Source organism: Loxodonta africana, chromosome 24 (assembly GCF_030014295.1).
Source record: "Loxodonta africana isolate mLoxAfr1 chromosome 24, mLoxAfr1.hap2, whole genome shotgun sequence".
Classification (NCBI taxonomy): Eukaryota; Metazoa; Chordata; class Mammalia; order Proboscidea; family Elephantidae; genus Loxodonta; species Loxodonta africana.
This window is the reverse complement of record NC_087365.1, coordinates 12112191-12136547: the sequence shown is the minus strand read 5'-3', so window position 1 is coordinate 12136547 and position 24357 is coordinate 12112191. Positions and strand designations below refer to the sequence as shown.

Genomic DNA, 24357 nt, shown 5'->3' with positions numbered 1-24357 from the left:
GGATGGTGCCCAGCTACCATTACTGAACATTTTGATCAAAGATTCTACGGAAGAATCCCGATCAAAAGGGGAAAAATACAGAAAAGAATTTCAAATACCCAAGGACTCCCAATTTTCTAGAGCTAGGGAGGCTGGGTGAACCCCTGAAACTACTGCCTTAAACTATTTAAACTTAAACCAAAAATACCCCTTGAAGTCTTCTTGAAATTAAACAATAATTTAGCTTAACTAGTAAAGAATGTCTGCCTTGAGCATTATATACTCTCTTAAGAACTATTCATATGGGATCAAATGGAGATCAGCAACTCAAAAGATTTAGATAAGAACCTTATGGGGTGGCAAGTGTATGTTAATAGGGGAGGAACAATGCAGAAAGGGGGGGTGAGAATAGTTTCACAACTTGAATAATGTAATCAATGTCAGTGAACTGTACACTTAAAAAAAAAATTTTAGAAACTGTTAAATTGGTATATGTTTTGCTGTATATATTCTCAACAACCATACGAATAAAATTAAAATTAAATAAGAGAAAATAGTCCCCAGCAATTTTAAGACAAAAGTTGAAAAGAGTTTTAAATTATAATGCACTTGATTTTTATAATCATTTTAATAATCATATTAAGTATACGGGAAAGAAAAAAAAAGGGAAACATCTGGGACCATAGATTCTACCAAGAAGAGCTCAAGTTTTTTGAACAAGACACCACGGTCAAAGTCACGCTTTCTTCTCTGGCAAGCCGAATCATACAACAAGGAGTGAGGAGAACTAAGCTTCAGAGAACACGTCAGTTGAAGAGTATGACTAAATCCAGTGGTATCTATCCCATGCTTTTATTTTGGAAGAACTCAAGAAAGAGGAAGAGGAAATTTTCTATGTACCAGGCTCCAGAAACCAAAACCCACTGCCATCGAGTCGATTCCAACTCATAGCAACCCTATAGGTCAGAGTAGAACTTCCCCAATGGAGTTTCCAAGGAGCGCCTGGTAGATTTGAACTGCCGACTTTTGGTTAGCAGCCGTAGCTCTTAACTGCTATATCACCAGGGTACCAGGCTCCAGGCAAGGTATATTTTATACATATATATAAAACCATTGCCATCGAGTCGATTCCAACTCATAGCAACCCCATAGGACAGAGTAGAACTGCCCCATAGGGTTTCCGAGGAGCACTTGTTGGATTCGAGCTGCTGACCTTTTGGTTAGCAGCCGTAGCTCTTAACCACTACCTCATCAGGGTTTCCCCATATTATATACATCATCACATTTAATGCTCACAATACTAACCAAAGCTCTTCATTTCAGAGATGCTACTAGATGGAAACATTCTTGTAACTTAAGGCAGGAGAAGGGCAGTTGATGCCATCTGGAAAAAGTAAGGCAGTTAACTGATGGAGGTAAATAATTTCACCGTGATAGTGACAACCTGCTAAATTTAGATAAATCTCCTATTAGCTGGCATTCACAAGTATGTTAACTGATTTAGATAAGGAAGCGGTAATTACTACATGTGCTTTTTAATGGAACAGCCTAACTAACACGTTTCCAGATGAAGAGCAATTTACTAATGAACAGACATGTTTAAACGCAAATCATCAGCAATAACCTGGAAACTAGTAGTGAAGAAGCGAGAGTAGGAAGCTGCTGATACTACAGGGTGAACCAGGAATCCAGCAGAATACCGCGTTAATGTGGTTAAAGATCACCACAACTTGGGTTAATATTCAATCTGTATTTGCTGTTCTTGATACCTTTCACTTCTACCAAAGGCAAATGCTTGCTTAGCTCTGCTTCAGAGAGGTTTCTTTCTGTTTTGCCTGTCATGGATCCGATTAGTGGGCTGGAGACCAGTGACATCCACTGGGATGACCAAGAGACAATGAGTCAGGATTGGCCATCAGGCCAATAACCATTCCAGTAAACCAGACATTGGGTTTAGGACAATAAATGACCAGAATTATCTACACTCCAAAACACTACATGCTGTCCATCCATGGTCCTCAGGGATGTGGGCATGTGACTTATGCCTGACTTGGAGAGCTGAAGAGGCGATAAAATAGCACACATACTGTTTAAGCTTGGTAGGAATAGTTAAAGCATTATGAATGAGCATATTAGTGATAATGAATGGCCTGCTCTAATTCTTTCCTGGCTTGATCTGATAAAATATGGCAGTTCCCCCAAGACCCATCTCCAAGAGGCTTGGCCACCATCTGTTAATGTGGACTATTTGCCTTTGTAGAAATCAACTGAGAGTGGGCACGACTGTGCACAAACACTATACATGATTTACTTAAAAAACTGCTTCATGGGTAAAAGGTGAGAGTTTTGTAGTATAAAAATGTATACTTCAGTCCTGTTTAGTCTTGTTACCCAATTATTATATTTTAATGAAGCATGTAAACTTTTTTTTTTTTTTGCTTTAGCAAAAAATCCTTTTGTAGCTCTGCCTAATCACATCCCTTCTTCCTCTCCTGAGGTTTAAACTCCATTCTAAGGCTGGCATGTATTAGTCTCATTCACATCTTTTTCATTCTTACTACGTATTTTAATAGCCATGAACAATGTTATATCATTTTGTGTTTTAAAAATGTGTTCCAGTTTTAAACCGTTCCTGCAGTCCTGAACCCTAGATTGGTTCTTTCAGTATTAAAATGTGTGTATTAAAAAAAAAAAAGTTTCCATCTTGCTTCTCTCATGTAATGCCTTGAAACTCAAAATCATGTTGTATTTCATTGCCCTAAGCCCACTGGTGGTGCAGTGGGGAAGCGCTCAGCTGCTAACCAAAAGGTCAGCAGTTTGAATCCACCAGCCATTCCTTGGAAACCCTATGAGGCAGTTCTATTCTGTCCTGCAGGGTTGCTGAGTCTGAATCCACTCGACGGCAGTCTTTTTTTTTGGTTTAAGACTCGTTAGTGACATGTACACTCAGTGCACAGTATTTTAACACCTTCAAACACAGCATTTTATTTCAATTTCATTAACAGTGATACCGAGAAAGCTGTTCAGTAGCACAGCAGAGCGCCAGAGGAACTCAGGCCCTTCAAATCTAAAAATCATGACACCGCGGCAGTAAAACAATTAAGAGTACTCAGGAGGGAACGACAATTCTGACAATGACTCCTGACTGCCAATTAGTGCTACTATTTTCCTAGGACAAGTCATAGCCAAGCATCAATACGAAGATCAAAAACTTAGCTCCAGCTGCTGAATTCACTGAACTAGCCAGAATAGGTGTGTTTTATTAAAATGGATTTTCAATTTACGTAAAAGTTTGAGATAAAAAAGCCACTTAAAAAAATGTTACATAGATGATATAATTATTATTTATCTATCATTCTTCAATCCGTAAGGGAATTAGAAACATAATTATACCTATATATAGACCAAGAGGCAGTCATTTGAAAAGAACAAGGGGACACTGCATGGCTTAAAATCAGGAAAGGTGTGCGTCACGGTCGCATCCTTTCAGCATACTTATTCAATCTGTGTGCTGAGCAAATACTCAGAGAAAATGGAATATACGAAGAATGGGGCATGAGGATTGGAGAGAGACACACTAACAACCTGCAATATGCAGATAACACAACCTTGCTTGCTGAAAGCCAAGAGGACTTGAAGCACTTACTGATGAAGATCAAAGACAAGAGCCTTCAGTATGGATTACACCTCAACATAAAGAAAACAAAACTCCTCACAACTGGATCAGTAAGCAACATCATGGTAAAAGGAGAATATACTGAAGTTGTCAAGGATTTAATTTTACTTGGATCCACAATTAATGTCTGTGGAAGGAGCAATCAAGACATCAAATGACATATTGCATTGGGCAAATCTGATGCAAAAAACCTCTCTGAAGTGTTAAAAAGCAAAGATGTCACTTTGAGGACTAAGGTGACCTGACCCAAGCCATGGTATTTTCAATCTCCTCATTTGCATGCTAAAGCTGGAGAATGAATAAGGAAAACTGAAGAAGAATTGATGTTTTTGAATTATGGAATTGGTAAAGAATATTAAATATACCACAGACTACCAGAAAGAATAAATCTGTACTGGAAGAAGTACAGCCAGAATGCTCCTTAGGAATGAGGATGGTGAGACTTGGTCTCGTGTAATTTGGACATGTTATCAAGAGGGACCAGTCCTTGGAGAAGGGCATCAGGCTTGGTAGAGGGTCATCGAAAAAGAGGAAGACCCTAAAAGCTAGCAAGCGGCCATCAAAGATGCATCAATTGGTCTCAACCCACATGGAGCAAAGGAGAATGAAGAACACCAAAGACACAAGGAAAATATGAGCCCAAGAGAAAGAAAGGGCCACATAAACCAGAGACTTCATCAGCCTGAAACCAGAAGAACTAGATGGTGCCTGGCTACCACCACTGGCTACCCTGACAGGGAACACAACACAGAATACCTGATGGAGCCGGAGGGAAGTGGGATGCAGACCTCAAATTCTAGTAAAAAGACCAGACTTAATGGTCTAAGACTGGAGGGACCCCAGAGGTTATGGCCCCCAGACTCTCCGTTAGCCCCAAACTAAAACGATTCCCAAAGCCAACTCTTTAGACAAAGATTAGGCTGGACTATACGACAGAAAATGATACTGGTGAGGAACATGCTTCTTGGCTCAAGTAGACACAAGAGACTATGTGGGCAGCTCCTGCCTGGAGGCAAGGTAAGAAGGCAGAGGGGGACAGGAGCTGGCTGAATGGACACAGGAAATACAGGGTGGAGAAAAGGAGTGTGCTGTCACATTATAGGGAGTGCAACTAGGGTCATATAACAATGCGTGTACAAGTTTTTGTAAGAGGAACTGACTTGAATTGTAAACTTTCACTTAAAGCACAATATAAATAAATAAAAAAAATAACGTGTAAAAAATAAAAAGAAGACCCTCAATGAGACGGATGGATACAGTGGCTACGACAATGGGCTCAAGCATAACAATGATTAGAAAGATGGTGCAGGACCAGCGGTGTTTCCTTCTGTTGGGCACAGGGTCGCTATGAGTTGGAACCAACTCGACCGTACCTAACAACAACAACATATAAACGGAATGACAATGAAATAATAAGCAATTTCTCCTAACTTAATAAATAAGCTAATAATCTTTTGGGGAGAAGGGTGGAAAGGTAACCCCAAAATTAAATATTAAGTTCTAGGCAGTTCCTATATTAAACAGTATATGTTCTAAAAGTTCATTTTTTAGCACACTGTTTGGTACTCTGAGTTGATTTTTTTCACCTCATTCCAAACAACAGTTAACTTCCAGGAAAACCCACAAGAGACTATTTAACTCATAACATGGCAGGAACGGTGGTCACTGTATCCCACTCGGCCTTCTCTGCATCCAGTGACCAGCGCTATGGGTGGCAGAAGTCCCAGAAGCTCAGGAGGATGCTGGCTGTGGCAGGGGGAGCGTGCGGAGGAAGCAGTCCGATGGCCGGGGCTACAAATCCAGGGGGGGCCAGCAGCAAATACTGATGTTTGTGGGCTATTTGTGATTCAAGAACTGCCTATGTTAAAAAATTCCCCAAATTAATGCCAACCATAACTGCTTCTCCTACTTCCCAGTACACAGGTGGCACTTAGGGCATTTGGGTTTCCCAGCACAGTAGCAGACTACAGGAAGGAGAAACAGAGCACAGAACTGGCAGTCCCTGAATTCTTTGGGCCTCACTTTCCCTATGAATTCTTAAAGGCCCTCTATGGTTGAAAAATGTGATTCCGTCATTAGTTTATTGTACAATGAAGTTTTTTGGGTTTTTCCCCCCATTTTAGGGCAGTTAATATATATAAGTATGTTCTGAATTTTGTATACACAACTAAACACAGTTCAGCAATTACATACCTTAAAAACCTAAAAGTTTTAACAGAAAAAATAGATGAAAATTAGAAAATTTTGAATAAAAGGAAGTTCCAAGACAGAAATATATTTTTAAAAATACAAACAAAACTAGATTCTACCTCCTCAAACGATATTTTGAAAAAAACAAAATGATTCTAAAATTCTCTCGAAAAAAATTAAGTCATGAATAGAAAAACAAAACACTCAGTTAAAACTGTGTCGTATTGGTACAAAAGAATAATTACAGAGTACAGGAATAAAGTGAAAAGGCAAAAAAGAGATACGCTTTCAATTTTTGGTAAAGCAAGTTTCTTTAAAAGAAACCTTGGCATAAGATGGGAGGAATACATAATAAATGATATAACAATGTGTGTGGCAGGGAGTTAAATTGTATCTATAATTTATATACCAAATGAACTCCAGATATATTAAATAACTAAATATTTCAACATAAACCTTGAAAAAATAAAATAATCAAATTATGAGAAAAATAACAGAAAATGGAACCAAGTTCTAAGGCAGCTATAAAAACTATTACAGAAATCACAAAGATCAACAGATTCAAGCAAATCAAAAGTAGATTTTTAAAAGTAACAAAATTGTATTTAAATAGGAAACATTATAATATTGGGAAAATAGCTGAATCAAAACTAGAAAGTGATTATAGGTATAATAGTGGAGTACGCATTCAAATTAATTGAGAAAACAAATTAACAAACAAAAAAACAGGTTTGATTTCCACAATTCTAGCAGGCAATAGTGAGACTGTTCTATTCAGTCATTAAGATGATAGTGAAAACCACAATCCTGTAGCAATAAGCATCAGTCATTATAAGGTCACTACCCTGACCTTACTGAGGGAGATGCAATCAGTGCTCTAGGAAGGCCAAGTAGGAGAACATGTTCCTCTCACTCTGGGACAAGGAGACACTGTCCTTTACCATGATTCATGCAGCACCCCCTGCTGCCAGGATGAGTAACAGCAGGACCCCACCTGAGGTCCTAATAAAGATCAGACAGGTACATCTGGCTGGGGTCTATACTCCAATCACACAGGTCACTAGTGAAGTCATCTGGTACTTGTGTAACCTCCTGCTGTGCACAGAAAAGCATGTGAGATTTCCAGCAGGGACTTCCACTGAAAAGTCCCACAGGGTGACCTCTTACCAGTCAGACAATGATGGCGACTTTCTGGGCTAAGGGCAGAGACAGTCTCTCACCATGACTAATATGTCAGGCTCCCCAACTGTCTGGCAAGAACCTGACTCTCCATCCCTGTTATAAATACAACTGACTCTTCCAAAAATATGTATTAAAGTCCTGGCCCCTGTACCTGTAGGTATGATCCTGTTTGGAAATAGAGGGTTTTCTTTTGTTATATTAATGAGATCATACCCAGGTAGGGTGGCTCCTAAACCTAATCACTCCTGAGTTATAAAAAGAGAACTGACACAGAGGCACGCACGGCGGGGGAAGAGGCCATATGAAGACAGACACAGCAAATGATCTACATGTCCAGGAATGCCAAGGATCACCAAAGATTGCCAAGGATCAGCAAGGAGAGTCAAGGAATGCCAAGGATCACCAAAGAACACTAAGAAGGAGGGTGCGGGAAGCACTTGACATGAGACAAAGAAGGTTTCTGCACTAAGGCACTGGTGAGGACAGTGGTGACTCAGCATGGGATGTCACAGCCCATGGGACAGGAGAGGGTCTGTGTGAAAAGAAAACAGTAGAGATAGGAGATTGATTATCTAATGGGAGCCAGCGTTTTCATTATCAGGAAAAGGAGCTACGGATAAAGAAAGGGACAAAACTAGAATAAACATTACGATATTGAGTTCGATTAAGAAGTAATGGTGTGAACTCTTATTATTAATATGGATACTGAAATATATATGTTTCAATATACCAAGATAAATGCTGTTGTTAATTGCCAATGAGTTGGTCTGGACTCAAAGCAACCCTACACACAACTGAACGAAACTTTGCCCGGTCTCGTACCATCCTCATAATCGTTTCAATGTTTGAGCCCACTGTTGCAGCCACTTTGTCCATCTATCTCCTTGCACATCTTCATTTTTCGCTCAACTACTACTTTACCAAGAATGATGTCCTTCTCCAGGGATTGGGCCCTCCTGATAACATGTCCAAATTACATGGGACAAAGACTCACCATCCTCGCTTCTAAGAAGCAGTCTGGCTGTACTTCCAAGACTCGTTTGTTCTTCTGGCAGTCCACGGTATGTATATTCAATATTCTTCACCAACAGCATAACTCATATGTGACAATTCTTCTTTGTTCTTCCTTATTCATTGTCCAGTTATCCCATGCAAATGTGGCAACCGAAAATACCATGGCTTCGGTCAGGCACACCTTAGTCTTCAAAATGACATTTTTGCTTTTTAACACTTTAAAGAGGTCTTTGGCAGCAGATTTATCCAATGTAATATGCCACTTGATTTCTTGACTCTGTTTCCATGGGTGTTGATTACAGATCCATGTAAAATGAAATTTTTGGCAACGTCAGTATTTTCTCCATTTCTGATGTTGCTTATTGGTCCAGTTGTGAAGATTTTTGTTTTCTTTATTTATGTTGAGGCGTAATCCACACAAAGCCTATATAGTCTTTGATCTCCATCAGTAAGTGTTTCAAGTCTTCTCGGCTATCAGCAAGCAATGTTGTGTCATCTTCATACTGCAGACTGTTAATGAGTCTTCCTCCAATCCTGATTCTTCTTCATATAGTCTAGCTTCTTGGATTATCTGCTCAATATATAGATTGAATAAGTGTGGTGAAAAGATATAACCCTGATGCATACCTTTCTTGATTTTAAACCATGCAGTATTTCCTTTTTCTGTTTGAATGACTGCCTCTTGGTCTGTGTACAGGATCCTCATGAACACAAGTGTTCTGGGATACCCACTCTTTGCAATGTTATCCATAATTTGTTATGATCCACATAGCTGAATGCCTTTGCATAGACAGTAAAACACAGGTAAACATCTTTCTGGTATTCTCTGCTTTCAGCCAGGATCCATCTGACATCAACAATGATACCCCTCATTCCAGGTCCTCTTCTGAACCTGGCCTGAATTTCTGGCAGTTGCCTGTCGATGTACAGCTTCAACTGCTGATGAGTTATTTCCAGCAAAATTTTACTTGCATGTGATATCAGTGATACTGTTTAATGATTTCTACATTCCATTAGATTAACTTTCTTTGGAATGGTCACAAATACAGATCTCTTCAGTCGGTTATCCAGGCAGCTGTCTTTCAAATGTCTTGGCATAGACAAGTGAGTGCTTCCGGGTACTGCATCTGTTTGCTGAAGCAACTCAATTGGTATTCCATCGATTCCTGGAGCCTTGGTTTTCACCAATGCCTCCAGTGTAGCCTGAACTTCTTCCTTCAGTACCATTGGTTCCTGATCATATACTACACCTCCTAAAACGATGAACATCGACCAGTTCTTTTTGTACAGTAACTCTGTGTATTCATCTTCTTTTGATGCTTCCTAAATCATTCAATTTTTTGCACATAAAGCCTTCAATATAGCAACTTGAAGCTTAAATTTTTTCTTCAGTTCTTTTGGCTTGAGAAATGCCATGCGCATTCTTCTTTTTTGGTTTTCCAGGTCTTTGCACATTTCCTTATAATACTTTTCTTTGTCTTCTCAAGCCGTCCTTTGAAATCTTCTGTTCAGCTCTTTTACGTCATTATTTCTTCCTCTTGCTTTAGCTACTTTCTGTTTAAGGACAAGTTTCAGTGTCTCTTCGGACACCCATTTTAGTCTTTTCTTTCCTGTCTTTTTACTGACCTTTTGCTTTCTGCATGTATGATGTCTCTGGTGTCATCCCACAACTCTTCCGGGTTTTCAGTCATTAGTATTCGACACGTCACATGTATTCTGGAGGTGGTTTTTAAATTTAGGTGGAATATACTCAAGGTCATACTTTTGCCCTCAGGACTTGCTTTCATTTTCTTGAGCTCCAACTTGAACTTGCATTAGAGCAACTGACAGTTTGACCCGCAGTGAGCTTCTGGCCTTGTTCTGACTGATGTGATGGTATTGAGCTTCTCCATCATCTCTTTCCACAGATGTAGTCAATTTGATTCCTGTGTATTCTACCTGGCAAGGTCCATGTGCATAGTTGTTGTTCAAGTCATTGAAAAACGGTATTTTTGATGAATTAGTCATTGGTCTTGCAAAATTCTATCATGCAATCTCCTGCGCTGTTTCTATCACCAAGGCTGTATTTTCCAACTACTGATTTTCTTCTTTGTTTCTAACTTTCACATTCTAATCACCAGTAATTATTAATGCATCATGATTGCATGTTTAGTCAATTTCAGACTGCATAAGTTAGTAAAAGTCTTCAATTTCTTCATCTTTGGTATTAGGGGTTGGTATGTAAATCTGAATAATAGTCGTATTAACTGGTCTTCCTTACAGGCATATGGATATCATCCTGTCACTGACAGCATTGTACTCTAGGATAGATCTTGAAATGTTCTTTTAGACGATGAATGTGATGTCATTCCTCTTCGATTTGTCATGCCCAGCATAGCAGACCACATAATTGACTGATTCAAAGTGGCCAATGCCAGTCCATTTCCACTCGCTAATGTCTAGGATATCGATCTTAAATCAATTCATTTCATTTTTGACGACTTCCAATTTTCCTCAATTCATAGTTTGTACATTCCAAGTACTAAAGGATGTTTACAGCTGTTTCTTCTCATTTTGCGTCATGCCACATCAGCACAAGGAGGTCTGAAAGCTTTACTCCATCCACGTCATTAAAATCCACTCAACTTTGAAGAGGCAGCTCTTCCCCAATTATTTTCAGTGCTTTCCAACCTGTGGGCTAATCTTCCAGCACTATACGAGACCATGTTCTGCTGCTATCCATAAGGTTTCCACTGGCTAACTTTTATGTTTTCGGAAGTAGATCACCACGTCCTTCTTCTAGTCTGCCTTAGTCTGGAAGCTCAACTGAAACCTGTCTACCATTGGTGACCCTGCTGGTATGTAAAACACCGGTGGTATAGCTTCCAGTATCCAGAAACACACAAGCTACCACTGTACGACAAACTAACAAACAGTGGCCAAGATAGTTGTAGAAATAAACACAGTTGTAAATTTTTTACACACGCACACACATGCAGGCACACATTTTCTCTAACTCTGCCCTCAGAGAGGGTCTGAGAGCATCAGTACTCCACTTGCTACCTCGGTCTTGGTTTCTAAACAAATACCATCCTCTACTAAAAGGAGCCAGCACTCCTTGGAGAAATGACTGATTCCAGGAAAGTAAAAGATGAACCTGAATACCTTGTTGTGTCAGGAAAAAAAAAAAAAAAGCAGTGTTCACAGTGTGATGGAAACAAGCCAAAACAACACAGAAGCCAGCTTGAAGGGACTCCCACTGGCCAAACAGGACAATTTGAATATCAAAATAAATAATGATAATAGGACTAAACCTACGAAATAAAACAGAAAGTTGTGTGCACCTACTGATTTAAATAAGTCAACGAAAAAAATAATTGGCAGGAAAAGAAAGCTCTTTCTTACAACAGGAAGCCAACTAGCAAAAGTAGAAGGAATGATGACGTAAGAAAATCACCATTTGGTAACTATCAGAGCAATAACTAACTTAGCCAAAAATATCAGTGGATGCTAAAACCAATGAGGAAAAGTATGCTAAGGAATGGCTTATGTATGATCTCAAAGTACCTTCCCAATATAATTATTAACAAGAAAGGGGAAAGAGTAACTTCGCAGGGGAGAAGCCTGGTAGGCACCACCTTAATCAAGTGATCAAAGTAAACGTCTTCAGCCATGGGACAAACAGAAATTGTGTAACCCCTGGAGGGATATGAGGAAAACACGGCATCATTTCTCTAAAATCACTGTCAAAATTACATAACCTTAATCTAATTATGCGGAAACATCAGCTAAATCCAAATTGAGGTACCTTCTACAACACCACCTGACCTGCAGTTTTCAAAGGTGTTAAAAATCATAAAAGTCAAGGATATACTTAAGGACTCCTCCAGACTGGGGCTCAGGAGCTATGGCAACCAAATGTAACACATGATGCTAGACTGAATATTAGACCTGTAGCAGACACTGTTGGGATGAATGGTGAAATCTGACTGGGGTTTAAGAATTGGATGGTAAGAATGTAACTAATTTAAATGGTTATTGTTATGAGTTGAATTGTGTCCCCCAAAAATTATGTTCAAGTCCTAAACTTAAGTACCTGTGAATGGGACCTTATTTGGAAACATGGTTACTGCAGATGTAATTAGTTAAGATAAGGTCATTAGGGTGTGCCCTAATATCTTTATGACTGGTGTCCTTAAATGAAGAGAAGAGGCTGAGAGAGAGATACAGAGGGAAGACCGCCATGTGAAGATGGAGCTACATGCCAATGAAGGGCTGGGACTACCAGAAGCTGGGAGACAAAAGATCTCTCCCAAGAGCTTTCAGAGAGAACATGACCTTGCCAACACAGTGAATCTGGACTTCTAGCCTTCAGAACTGTGAGAGAACAAGTTTCTGTTGTTTGAAGCCACCTACTTTGCAGTGATTTTGTTACAGCAGCTCTGGGATACTAATAGAGCTGTATAGCGGATACGCAGGGTATGTGCTGTTGAAACAAACACTACAGTGTTCAGAGATGATGGGGCGCCATGTTAGTAATTTACTTTCAAATGGCTCTGAAATTAAAAATTAATTTTTACTATTCTTGTAACTTTTTTATAATATTGAAATTATTTCAAAAAGATATAATGCCAGGTTCTATATGTGTAACTATTCATAAAAAGAATATAAATAATGGAAATAAAATTATTAAAAGAAACTACTATGCTAGAGTTTTGCATTTGAAGGATATTTTTTAACTTAAAAAGGAATCCTTTCATGTTGTCTGTTTCCATAACAGCAATGACTTAAGACAATTACACGTATGGAAGCCCTGGTGGTGCAGTGGTTAGGAGCTATGACTGCTAACCAAAAGGTCAGCTGTTCAAATCCACCAACCGCTCTGTGGAAACCTTATGGGGCAGTTCTACTCTGTCCTATAGGGTCACTGTGAGTTGGAATCGACTCGACAGCAACAAGTTTGGTTTTTTGTTGTTGCTGTTCAAATTTAATTCAACAAGAAAACATGTATCATAAAGAAGCTCTTCAGCAAAACAGTAAACGGCAGAGCAGAACAAGTAAGTCTTCATCCTTTTTATCCATCATCTCCCATCGCCTAGTCAACTTCTAGCAACAATACAAACAAAGAACTGCGGAAACCAAAAACCAGATACCTTGGTTTAGGTGTGTGGCCTCCACGATCTGAACACCATTCACGGAGCACTGAGACCCACTCAGGGGTATCAGGGTCACTGTCCCCCCAACATTTTCAAAGATGCAGTGCTCACTCTCCAAATCAAGGCCACGAAGAACTAAGATGGAAAACAAAAACAAAAAAAATTTTTTTCTTTAAGATCTACTACAATCATTCCTAAATTTTTTTAGTAATCCCCCTTCCATAAAAGTACTGTGAAATAAACATTTATGTTCAGTAAGAAAAACTGAATTTTAGAAGTTCATGGCATGAACTGATATGACTGGAAGGACCCCTTGAATGTTACCACAAACGGTCTGGACATCCCTTGTTTAAGGAAATAAGTTATGGGATGTTAATTTATTTCACCTTCATGGAGAAAACAGTTCAGTAACTTGTCTTTACTGATCACCATTGAGTCAATTTGTTTGACACTAAATAATATTTGTTTCATCAGCCACCAGAGGCCACAGAGAAATATAAGTGGCAAAAGTGCTCCATGGGTCAAGGACTTATCATGACCTCCACACTTAGAGACACTGTGTTTGAGGAGCAGAAACAAAATGTAAGGGTGGTGTGGCACAGATCTTGGGAAGCTGTACAAGGATACACACTGCAGCAGCCTCTGCCGATTCTGAGAGAACCTGACTTCCACGAACCTCTCAAGGAGCATGTGCTTGCTTAGGTTTATCCTATCACATGTGACCATCCTGGGGTATTCTTGCTTGATGAATGGCTAGGCAAGTAAACCTGGCAAGTAAACTCATGCCATTTTAAGCACAGTTCTTGCCCAGCTTCTCAGGAGTTAAGACCAGATAGCATCTATTATCTCTAAAGAACTGCACTACTGAACTTCTCTGTTCACAGAAAGCATGTGTTCTTGCCGTTCATCACCATTTATACCTACCCCAAAGGTCAAACATATAATTCAATGATTAGAAGAAGAGGCCTGATGCCAACTTCTTAAAAACAGTGAAACCTGAGGACTTCTGGGAACTGGCTTTCAACTCTCCCAATCTCACAGTAAAATAATAAACACAAGTAGGAATATGCTGGGGTCAGCTTGATCATTGATTGGTACTTAGCAAGAAAGCAGGTTTACAGCCAGAAACTCTGGAAACAGCTGGGAGGATATAATTCCTAGCCTTGTCATCCCCACCTTGCCACCTACACATACATGCATGACCACCACCACCACCAAAAATGGCCTGTGTGGTGACTGTAAGCAGGACCTTATCCAGCTCAGGGTGAGTCACTGGTTATCCGTGTAGCTTGTGAAGATTTTCAAGAAAAAAACATCCATCTGTGCCTCCATCTGGGTGTATGCTGTGTTGCCTCGTACTTTGCGTAGTCATCTTTGGGCAGGTTAATGTCTATATCCTTCCCATTAAAAAGGGTTTATATCCTTTATCTGTGTCTGTTGACCTATTTCCATCAAACATTGCCCACTGTGAGAAGTGTACAGTGATTTAGATAACTACACTCTTGAAAGACTGACAGGGACTAGAATACATGTAGGGTGAGAGGAAAGGATTCACAGTTCCGTTTTATTCACTAAACTAATTGTTCTGTGTTATTCCCTTGGGTTGTGTTCGAAATTACAGAAACACATACAATGATCAACACTGCATTTGAAAAAAGGTCTTCTCTTCTATAATTACTTCAATGTCAGTCATTCAAAAGAAAACTTTTCATTAAATATGATTTTTAAAAATCACTGGGAAGAGATGATTGACAAAAGATTCTCACCAATATCTTGTTCTGTTGAAGCATCTTCTCTACCAACATATGTCTGGCCCTCCTGGGAAGAAAAGGCAAGTAAAATTTATTAGTATGAACAGGAGAAATGGCATGTTTCACCATTTTTCATTTAAGCCCAAACAGCCTGGTGACCAATGGGGTGAACAATGACCTGGGCAGGCCACAGCCTGAGTGTAGAATTGCTGAGGCTCTGTAACAACACTTCGTGTTGCCTGTAAAATGAGATCGAACTCCCCATGCTTACTGCTCAACAGTGGCTCCTATTCTGGCATGCATCAGTAACGTGCTCATGGCAGTAATCTCACTGATGTTCCCCTATCCTTTCTGATGAGTTTCTTCTCCAGTGGCCAGGGGCTTCCTTATGTCTAAAACATAATTTATGAAACCCCAGAAAATACACGTGCAGTGCCACTCTCATTTTAAGTCATGGATCAGAGAGAGGATACAGATGTCAAGGTCACAGTGGCAACAATGGCTACTGATGTGGAATTCTGCTGTCTTGACATGAATAGCCTCCTCAGAACCAAGCCCAACGATGTAGACAGGAAACACAATTTTATAATTACCACTAAGGGCCAGGAAACTGTGTATAACAAATCCCAGTTCTAGGTGCTTATAACTTATCTTCCTCAGTCTGTCTACTTGCTCCTTGCCTCCTCTTACTGATTCTATAAAATAGAAGTGAATGGACTATAATTTATCTTTAGAACCACATAAACATTGAAACTTTTAACAACAAAGAATCCCAATTACCTGTTGAAAATCCTCAAAGGGCTCAAGGATTTGTTACATATTCTTTAATAGTTGTGTTCATGGCCATAGAGTATTATAATAAACCTTCCTAGCAACTTAAGAAAAATACTGGAAACAAAATTAGAATGTTTCACATAGGCAGTTTCTACCTTCAAGTGATATAAGATGATTCCAGTACTCAGAAGGTCATCATCAATGCCAATCAAATGGGGCAGTTCAGAATCTAGAACAACTCCAATTCCTTCCTTCCTAAGGGCTAGGGTTTGTTCCTGAAATTAAGAGGAAAAGGAAAAGGTTACTTTGGAGAAAGATAATTTCGTATCAGGTGTTCTTTAGACTGTTAAAATGAATAATATTTTATTTCTCACTCAAAAAATAGGCCTTAAACTACATGTCAAAATCCTGACTTGTCATAAGCAAAGTGAAGTTGGAACACATAAAGAGCTCAATATAAAAATGAACTACCCTTTACAGCAAAGTCACAAAAAACTAAGTGACAAATGCAGACGACAAACCTGGAACCTGAACTTCAAAAAGGAAGGATAAAAAACTGAATTGAACACAAGTGGAAGGAAAACTGAACGAATACAGCAAGCAAGGAATATCACAAAACAGAGGGGCTTTACCAAGCACTCTGGCTCGATGTGGTCATTTTAAGACAAAGCCAGAAGCAACTGCAGAGGAGGAACACAGAGGCAACCCCACAACATTCCCATAAGAGACAGAGAAACTATATAGACATACTCGGAGAGAAACAAGAACAGGGAAAGAGCCAAGGTCCAGAACCAGCTGTGCACGGGCAACACGTCCTGACCTCAGGGGTGAGTAGCATGCACAAAGCAGTGCAGACGTGGAGTGGCAGCGGGAGGTCCCCCACCCCAACAGACCCTAGACATCCCCACCACTTAGTCAGGAGCAGGTCCCAAATGCTGGCTACAGCGGATGGGAAGGGCCTGAGCACCCATATCCAATAACCAAAGGAGCCCATTCCACCTATCCCCACCCTCCTGGTAGGAAGCGGCAGGGGACCCCTTACCCAGGACACCTCATTTGATGAGGGACCATAACATAAGCCCCCAACCCTCACCTAGCCTCATCTATCATCTCTCTGCTCATCTAATTCATGGCAGGAGGCACCCTCCTACGGCGCACACCCACCACCTACACACACCCTGACCCCATGGAGCATCAGAGGTTTCACACACCCATGCACATGCCTACTTTATGGCAGCTTCTGGCTTGGCTCAGTGACAGACAGCGAAAACTAGACTGTGCACGTGGATTCCAGCACTCCCTCCCCTGCCCCCCTGTCCAGTGAGAGACACCAGCAGCACACCCGAGCATGCACCTGCTGCTCCAGCAAGAGGCCCAGGCAGAGGAACTCCACACGCGTCTGCCCACCAGTCCTCGCACCCCCTCTGCCCAGCGAGAGGCACTGGCACTACAGTTGTGCACAAGACTGCCTACTGCTCCCTCCATCCACCAGGAAGAGGTGCCAGCATTGTAGTTATGCATGTGCCCGCTCACTGCTCCCTCCCTCTCCACCTGCCCAGCGAGAGATGCAGTGGTGCCTTCCCGCATGTGCCCGCTATGAGGCGCAGGCATTGCAAATGTGTGCAAGCCTGCCGACCACTTGCTTACTCCCACCCTCCAAGCTAAAGGTGCTGGTGGTGCAGCTGCACATGTACCTGTCACCTCTCCCTCCCCCCACCGCATGGCGCAACCTCAAGTGGCCCCATCCTTGCTCCCTCCCCTCCCCTTACCAAGGGAGAGGCACTGGTAGCATGGCTACACATACTTCTGCCCACTTCCCTTCTCCCCTGCCCAGTGTCAGATGGAGCCAGTACAAACACTTGTGTGCACCCACCCCTTCACCACACACCCCCCTCTGCCAGTAAGCAGCGATGGTCACAACCCCACTCACACAACACACCCACACCTGCTGCCCCACCACTTTGCAAAGGCCGCTCCCTGCTCCAGCACCACCAGACCTGTGACATACGGTGGCCAACCCCCCGCCCAGACCATCCTCAGCCACCCAGCAAGATCAGCAAACAAACCAGTGACCACACATCCAGCCACTGCCACACCCTGTCAGAAAGAGGGCAAGCACTTAAGTGCAGCCAGACTATCAACCAGAGAAGCATGCCAGCACCGCCTCCCCAGATACATTAAAACAAAATAAAAAATCAGGATGCAGCAAATAAATATACAATTAATAAATAAATATGACAACACTTTAATGCTTCGGAGACAACAGACAATACCAAATCACCTAAAGAAGCAGGACAAGATGGCTCCAGCAAATGTCCAAAATAAAGAGCCAGAAAATCTCCCTGAGGAAGAAGATGTAATTGAACTACAGAATAAGGAATTTAAAAGACTTACATATAGAGCCCTCCATGAGATCAAGGAAAACATACACAAAACCAAGGAAAACAAAGACAAAATCAAGGAATGCACAGACAAAACACTATAAGTATTCAGGAAAACAATACAAGAACCAAATGACAAAATAAATAATTAGAAATGATAGAAACACAGCAGTCAGAAATCCAGGTTAACAATAAAATTTCAAAAATAGACAACTCAATGGAAGGAAACAGAAGCAAAACTAAACCAAAGGAAGACAGAATTAGCGAGTAAGAGGACAAATCCCTTCAAATCTGTTTGAGGAACAATCAGAAAAAAGAGAGATGGGAAATGAGAAAAGTATAAGAGTTCTGTGGGATACTACTAAGACGAACAGACCACATGTGATCAAAATCCCAGAACAGGAAAAAAAAAAAAAGAGGAAACGATAAAAAGCACAGAGAAAATATCTGAAGATTTGCTGGCAGAAAGCATCCCTAATATCATGAAAGACGAGAAGGTATCCATTCAAGAAGTGCAACAAACACTATACAGGATAGATCCCAAAAGAAAATAACCAGGAGATATTATAATCAAACTCTCCAAAACCAAAGCCTAAAAAAAGCTCCTGAGAGCAGCTAGGGAAAACTGAGACATCATCTACAAAGGGGAACCAATAAGAATAAGCTCTGACTTCTCAGCAGAAATCATGCAAACTTGGAGGCAATGGGATGAAATACATAAAAATCTGAAAGAAAAAAAATTACCAATCAAGAATTATATATCTAAAAAACTGTCCCTCAAAGATGATGGCAAAATTAGGGTATTTCCAGATAAACAGAAATTAAGGGAATTTGTAAAAGTCAGAACAACCTTACAAGAAATATTAAAGGGAGTCCTACTAACAGAAAACCACTAACAAAAGACAACAACCTGAGATTAAGACACATGGCAGCAAAGCTAGATACCAACCCAGATAAAAAATTATCAAAAACAAAACAATGCTAAAAGATTGAAAACAGGGAAGCAGAGATGTCAATCTGTAAAAGACGATAACTTCAATATAAAAAAGGGAATTATGGTATAGTTATAGAACTTCCATATGGACAAGAATATCAAGAAACAAAAGACTGCTTTAAATTTAGGAAGATAAAGGTGAATATTATGGTAACCACAAAGAAAACATCTACTCATCAAAATAAAAAAGAACAAAACCATGAAGACCCAGTAAACACAAAATCAACAATGAGAAATCAAAATCCACAAAAAGAACTCAGCACAAATTAAGCAGAACAAAGAAATCGTCAACACCACAAAAAAAAAAAGCACAATAAATGGCAGCAGTGAACTCATTCCTATCAATAATCACAATAAATATAAATGGATTAAATGTACCAGTAAGCAGACAGATAACAGAATGGATTAAAAAAACATGACCCATCAATACGCTGCCTACAAGAGACCACTTTAGACAGAAAGATATACATGAACTAAAACTCAAAGGATGGAAGAAATATATACATAGCAAAAATAACCAGAAAAGAGCAGGAATGGCAAATATTAATCTCTGACAAAATAGACTTTAAGACAAAATCTATCATAAAATACAAAGAATAACATTACATAAATGATTAAAGAGTCAATCCATCAAAAAGACAGAATCATAAAAAATACACGTGCATCCAGTGACAGGGTTCCAAAATACATAAAACAAATTCTAACAGCACTGAAAAGAGAAACAGACAATACCACAATAATTGTAGGAGATTTTAACACACCACTTTCAGTGAAGGACAGAACTAGAAAGAAAATCAAAAAGATACAGAAGATCTAAATATCACAATAAACCAACTTGACCTCACACACATATACAGAACACTCCTCCCAACAGCAGCAAAGTTCACATTCTTTTCCAATGCACATGGAACGTTCTGCAGAACAGACCACATTTTAGGCCACAAAGCAAGCCTCAATAAATTCAAGAACATTGATATCCATCTGCTTACGGACAGCTGGTATTCCACAAAGGCTAAAGTCCATTAAATGGGGAAAAGACAATGTCTTTAACAAACGGTGCTGGCAAACTGGATATCTATCTGTAGAAAAATGAAACAGGGCCCATACCTTATACCACACACAAAAAGTAACTCAAAATGGATCAAAGACCTAAATATAAAACCTACAGCTATAAACTTTATGGAAGAAAAAATAGGGACAACCCTCATAAATAGTATACCAACCATAACTAAAAATACACAAATAGCAGAAGATAAATTAGATGAATGGAACCACCTAAAAATTAAAAGCATATACTCGTCAAAAGACTTCTCCAAAAGAGAATCTAAAGACTGGAAACAATTTTCAGCTATGACATATCTGACAATGGGTTAACCTCTAAAATTTATAGAAAACTTCAATACCTCAACAACAAAAAGACAAATGATCCATTTGAAAAACAGGCAAAGGACATGAACAGACACTCCTCCAAAGAGGACATTCAGGCAGCTAACAAACAACATGAAGAAATGCTCGCAATCATTAGCCATTGGAGATGCAAATTAAATCTACAATGAAATGCCATCTTACCCTGACATCAATGGTACTAAAAACAGAAAACAACAAGTGCTGACAAGGTTATGGGGAGACTGTAACTCTTATACACTGCTGGTGGGAATGTAAAATGGTACAAACACTATGGAAAACGATACAGCACGTCCATAAAAAGCTAGAACTGGAAATGCCATATGATCCAGCAATCCCACTCGGAGGTATACACCCTAGAGAAACGAAAGCTGCAATACAAATAAACAATGCACACCCATGTTATTCACAATAGCAAAAAGATGGAAACAACCTAAGTGTCCATTGACGGATGAACGGATAAACAAACTGTGGTACATACACACAAAGGAATACTACGCGATGATAAAGAACAGCGACGATTCCTTGAAACATCTCACAACATGGATGAGTTTGGAGGACATTGTGCTGAATGAAATAAGCCAATCACAAAAGGAAAAATACTGTGTGAGGCCATTATTATAAAAAAAAAAAAAAAAAGGAAAAGATTATACATGGAAAAAAAATTCTTTGACAGTTACCAAGAAAGGGAAGGGGAGAGAGGCTAAATGACCAAATAGAAAACACGTGATAATATCGGTGAAAGAAAAGGCAATACACCGTATGGGGGATGTACAACATGACAAAGGCAAAGGAAGACACTGAGAGGAACTCAAAAACAAAGCACAACTACGCAACTACTATAAAGCATAGACAATCCTGTAACAACAGTATTAACAAATGATAATTTACAAAAGGTACACATGTATGTAAGCATGCTAAAGAGGTGTGGGAGGATGCAAGGGAGCACACTCATCTGCAGATATAGGTTAGGCTGCAGGTATCTCTACCTACGTATTTGTAGATGTTGCAATGTATACTAATGCAGACAACAGAACACACAAGGGGCACAGTCATGAAAACTTCTTATGAACAACCAAACACCTCCTAGGACGAAGATACTAGGCTTGATGGCTAAGGACCATAGACTTGGGAGACATCTACGTCAACCGGCATAATCTAGTACATTAAACATAAAGAAAACAAAAATTCCCACAACTGGACCAGTGAGCAACATCATGATAAATGGAGAAAAGACTGAAGTTGTCAAGGATTTCGTTTTACTTGGATCCACAATCAACAGCCATGGAAGCAGCAGTCAAAAAATCAAAAGACACACTGCACTGGGTAAATCTGCTGCAAAGACCTCTTCAAAGTGTTGAAGAACAAAGATGTCACCTTGACAACTAAGGTGCGCCTGACCCAAGCCATGGTATTTTTAATCACATCATATGCATGTGAAAGCTGGACAGTGAATAAGGAAGACCGAAGAAGAACTGACGCCTTTGAATTGTGGTGTTGCTGAAGAATACTGAATAAACCATGGACTGCCAAAAGAACGAACAAATCTGTCTTGGAAGAAATATAACCAGAATGCTCCTTAGAAGCAAGCACGGTGAGACTGAGTCTTACATACTTTGGACATGTTGTCAGGAGGGATCAGTCTCTGGAGAAGCATATCATGCTTGGCAAAGTACAGGGTCAGCGGAAAAGAGGAAGACCCTCAACAAGGTGGATTGACACGGTGGCTGCAACAATGGGCTCAAGCTTAATGATCGTAAGGATGGCGCAGGACTGGGCAGTGTTTCATTCTGTTGTGCACAGGGTCACTGAGTCGGAACCGACTTGACGGCACGTAACAACAACAACAAAGCCTGTCATTCTCTAGGTAAAGGATTCAGAACCTCTCAGGCTGGTTAGTGTAAGACCATCAAAGCTCAAACACTACAGATAAGGGAGCTCTAAAGAGGTGGTGGGGGAGGGCGGTGGCAGAGGAGTCCCCCCAGCCTTCATCTCTGCAGACATTTGAGTCTGGAACACACACACCAATGCTGGAGCCACGCAAAAGATGGTTTAAAAAAAGCAACGTAAAAATCACCACTTGAATGAAAGCAATTTAACAACCATTAAATGGATATGCAGAGAAAATGACCAATGCAAAACTCAGATTCAAAGAAATGAAATGAAGCCCATCATTGTTCTTCAATTACTCCTCTCAGCAGCCAGGCTCGAATCCCAGGGCTCAGAACCTCAGGCTTTGAGATGCGAGACTTCAGTAATCTTGATTTACTACACCGAAGTCCTTGCAAAGTCCTTGCAAATCTTAGCTAAAATGAGCTCTCTAAATAAACCAACTCAGTGCCTACCTCTTGGATATTGGTACAAGTCATACTGTTCTTCCAGCCCACAGAATTCAAACAGAAGCGGGAAGTATACGATTCTTTTTTTAAAAAGATACCTACTGCAATGCAGAATTTAATCACGAGCTACACTTCATAAAAACAATGTCCTCACCAGAAGGTCTGGTGATTCTGAACCCAGAAAATATTGTACACATGGTAGTTGACCCAGGCCTTTAGGTTCATATGAAAAGGAGTATGGGTGTTCTCATAAATCTAGACACATACATATTTTCTGCATAGAAGTAGACAATAATCTAAAAAAGACAATTATTATAAAGCCCAACAGCTCCCATTCAGACTAGAGAAATTCTTTGGACTACATCCCAGCTTAGTATTTTTTTTTTTTTAACCACTGAAAAACATTTTTTTTCTCCCATGAAATAAGTTATGCTCACAGATTTTGAAACCATGTAAAATTCGTAACTTCAGATGCTTTTTGTCAAAAGCATTACTTGTTCCCACCCACCTCCAACACACACACAGGCACACAAACACACAAGTATGCACCCACAGACATGCTCATACATATAATTAAGAGAAAGTTCTCCAGGATTACGAGTGGGGGCAGGTGAATTTATGGGGATTAATGTTGCTCTGAAGCCTGATGACATTCAAGCTCCATACAACTACATGATATTATAGAAGTGTCACCTCATAAAACCCAGAAATGAGAGTTTAAATCATTGCTCAAGTGAAAAAGTAATTTCAGACAAAAATATTTATCATGTACAAAATATTTATTGAGTGGCATCTACCGTTATATATAATTTATGAAACACCTCTTTGATAAGATGGAAAACTTAACATAGCAGAGCCAGCTAGCCCTCCCCTAACTTCAAGAACAAAGACTCCGGGTCTCAAAGAAAGAAAAGGGAAAATATGTATAGCTGCACATATTTTGTACGGAAGCAAAACTTTCGCTAACCAAGCTTATTCAGATAAAAAGAGAACTATGGCCTCACTAAAAGTGTCAAAACACAGTATCAGTTTATTTTAAACATTACGTTCAATACCTTTTCAAATTTATCTGCTCAATACATTGTTCTTCAACCTCCAGATACCTATTTGGGTAACCAAAAAAAAAACAAAAAAGGTAGCTGCCATCTAGTCAATTCCGACTCACGGCAATCCCATGTGTTTCACAGCAGAATTGTACTACATGGGGTTTTCGGTGGCTGGGATCTTTCTCTAGTAGATTGCTAGACCTTTCTTTCACTGTGCCTCTGGGTGAATGCAAATAGCCAACTTTTTGGTTAGTAGCCAAGCGCTTAACTATTTGCACCACCCAGGAACTACCTATTCAAGTAAAGTGCCACTAAAATGTACGTCCAGCACCAAGATTGGTAGAGCATCAGTCCTGCCATCTTCTAGTGGTCAAGGTGAGTGGCAGGGCAGCAGAGATCTACAGGAAGAAGACCGCATTAGGGTTTGAATGATGAGAGGCATTGCTCATTGGCAACGACACATGTGATTAACCACCTTATGTATGAGACTGG

General features: G+C 40.0%; 1 protein-coding gene across 3 annotated transcripts in view; it reads right to left on the bottom strand.

Moving 5' to 3' along the window:
* The window catches only part of LOC100656214 (kinesin-like protein KIF16B), a 373573-nt gene that overhangs the window by 196290 nt on the left and 152926 nt on the right, over positions 1-24357 (bottom strand). For all 3 annotated transcript variants that reach the window (XM_064275760.1, XM_064275759.1, XM_064275761.1), the window contains exons 13-15: positions 15857-15976; positions 14943-14994; positions 13174-13311 (exon numbers count right to left, since the gene is read on the bottom strand). In XM_064275760.1, the coding sequence (XP_064131830.1) occupies positions 13174-13311; positions 14943-14994; positions 15857-15976 (310 nt within the window). The remainder of the gene's footprint in view (positions 1-13173; positions 13312-14942; positions 14995-15856; positions 15977-24357) is intronic.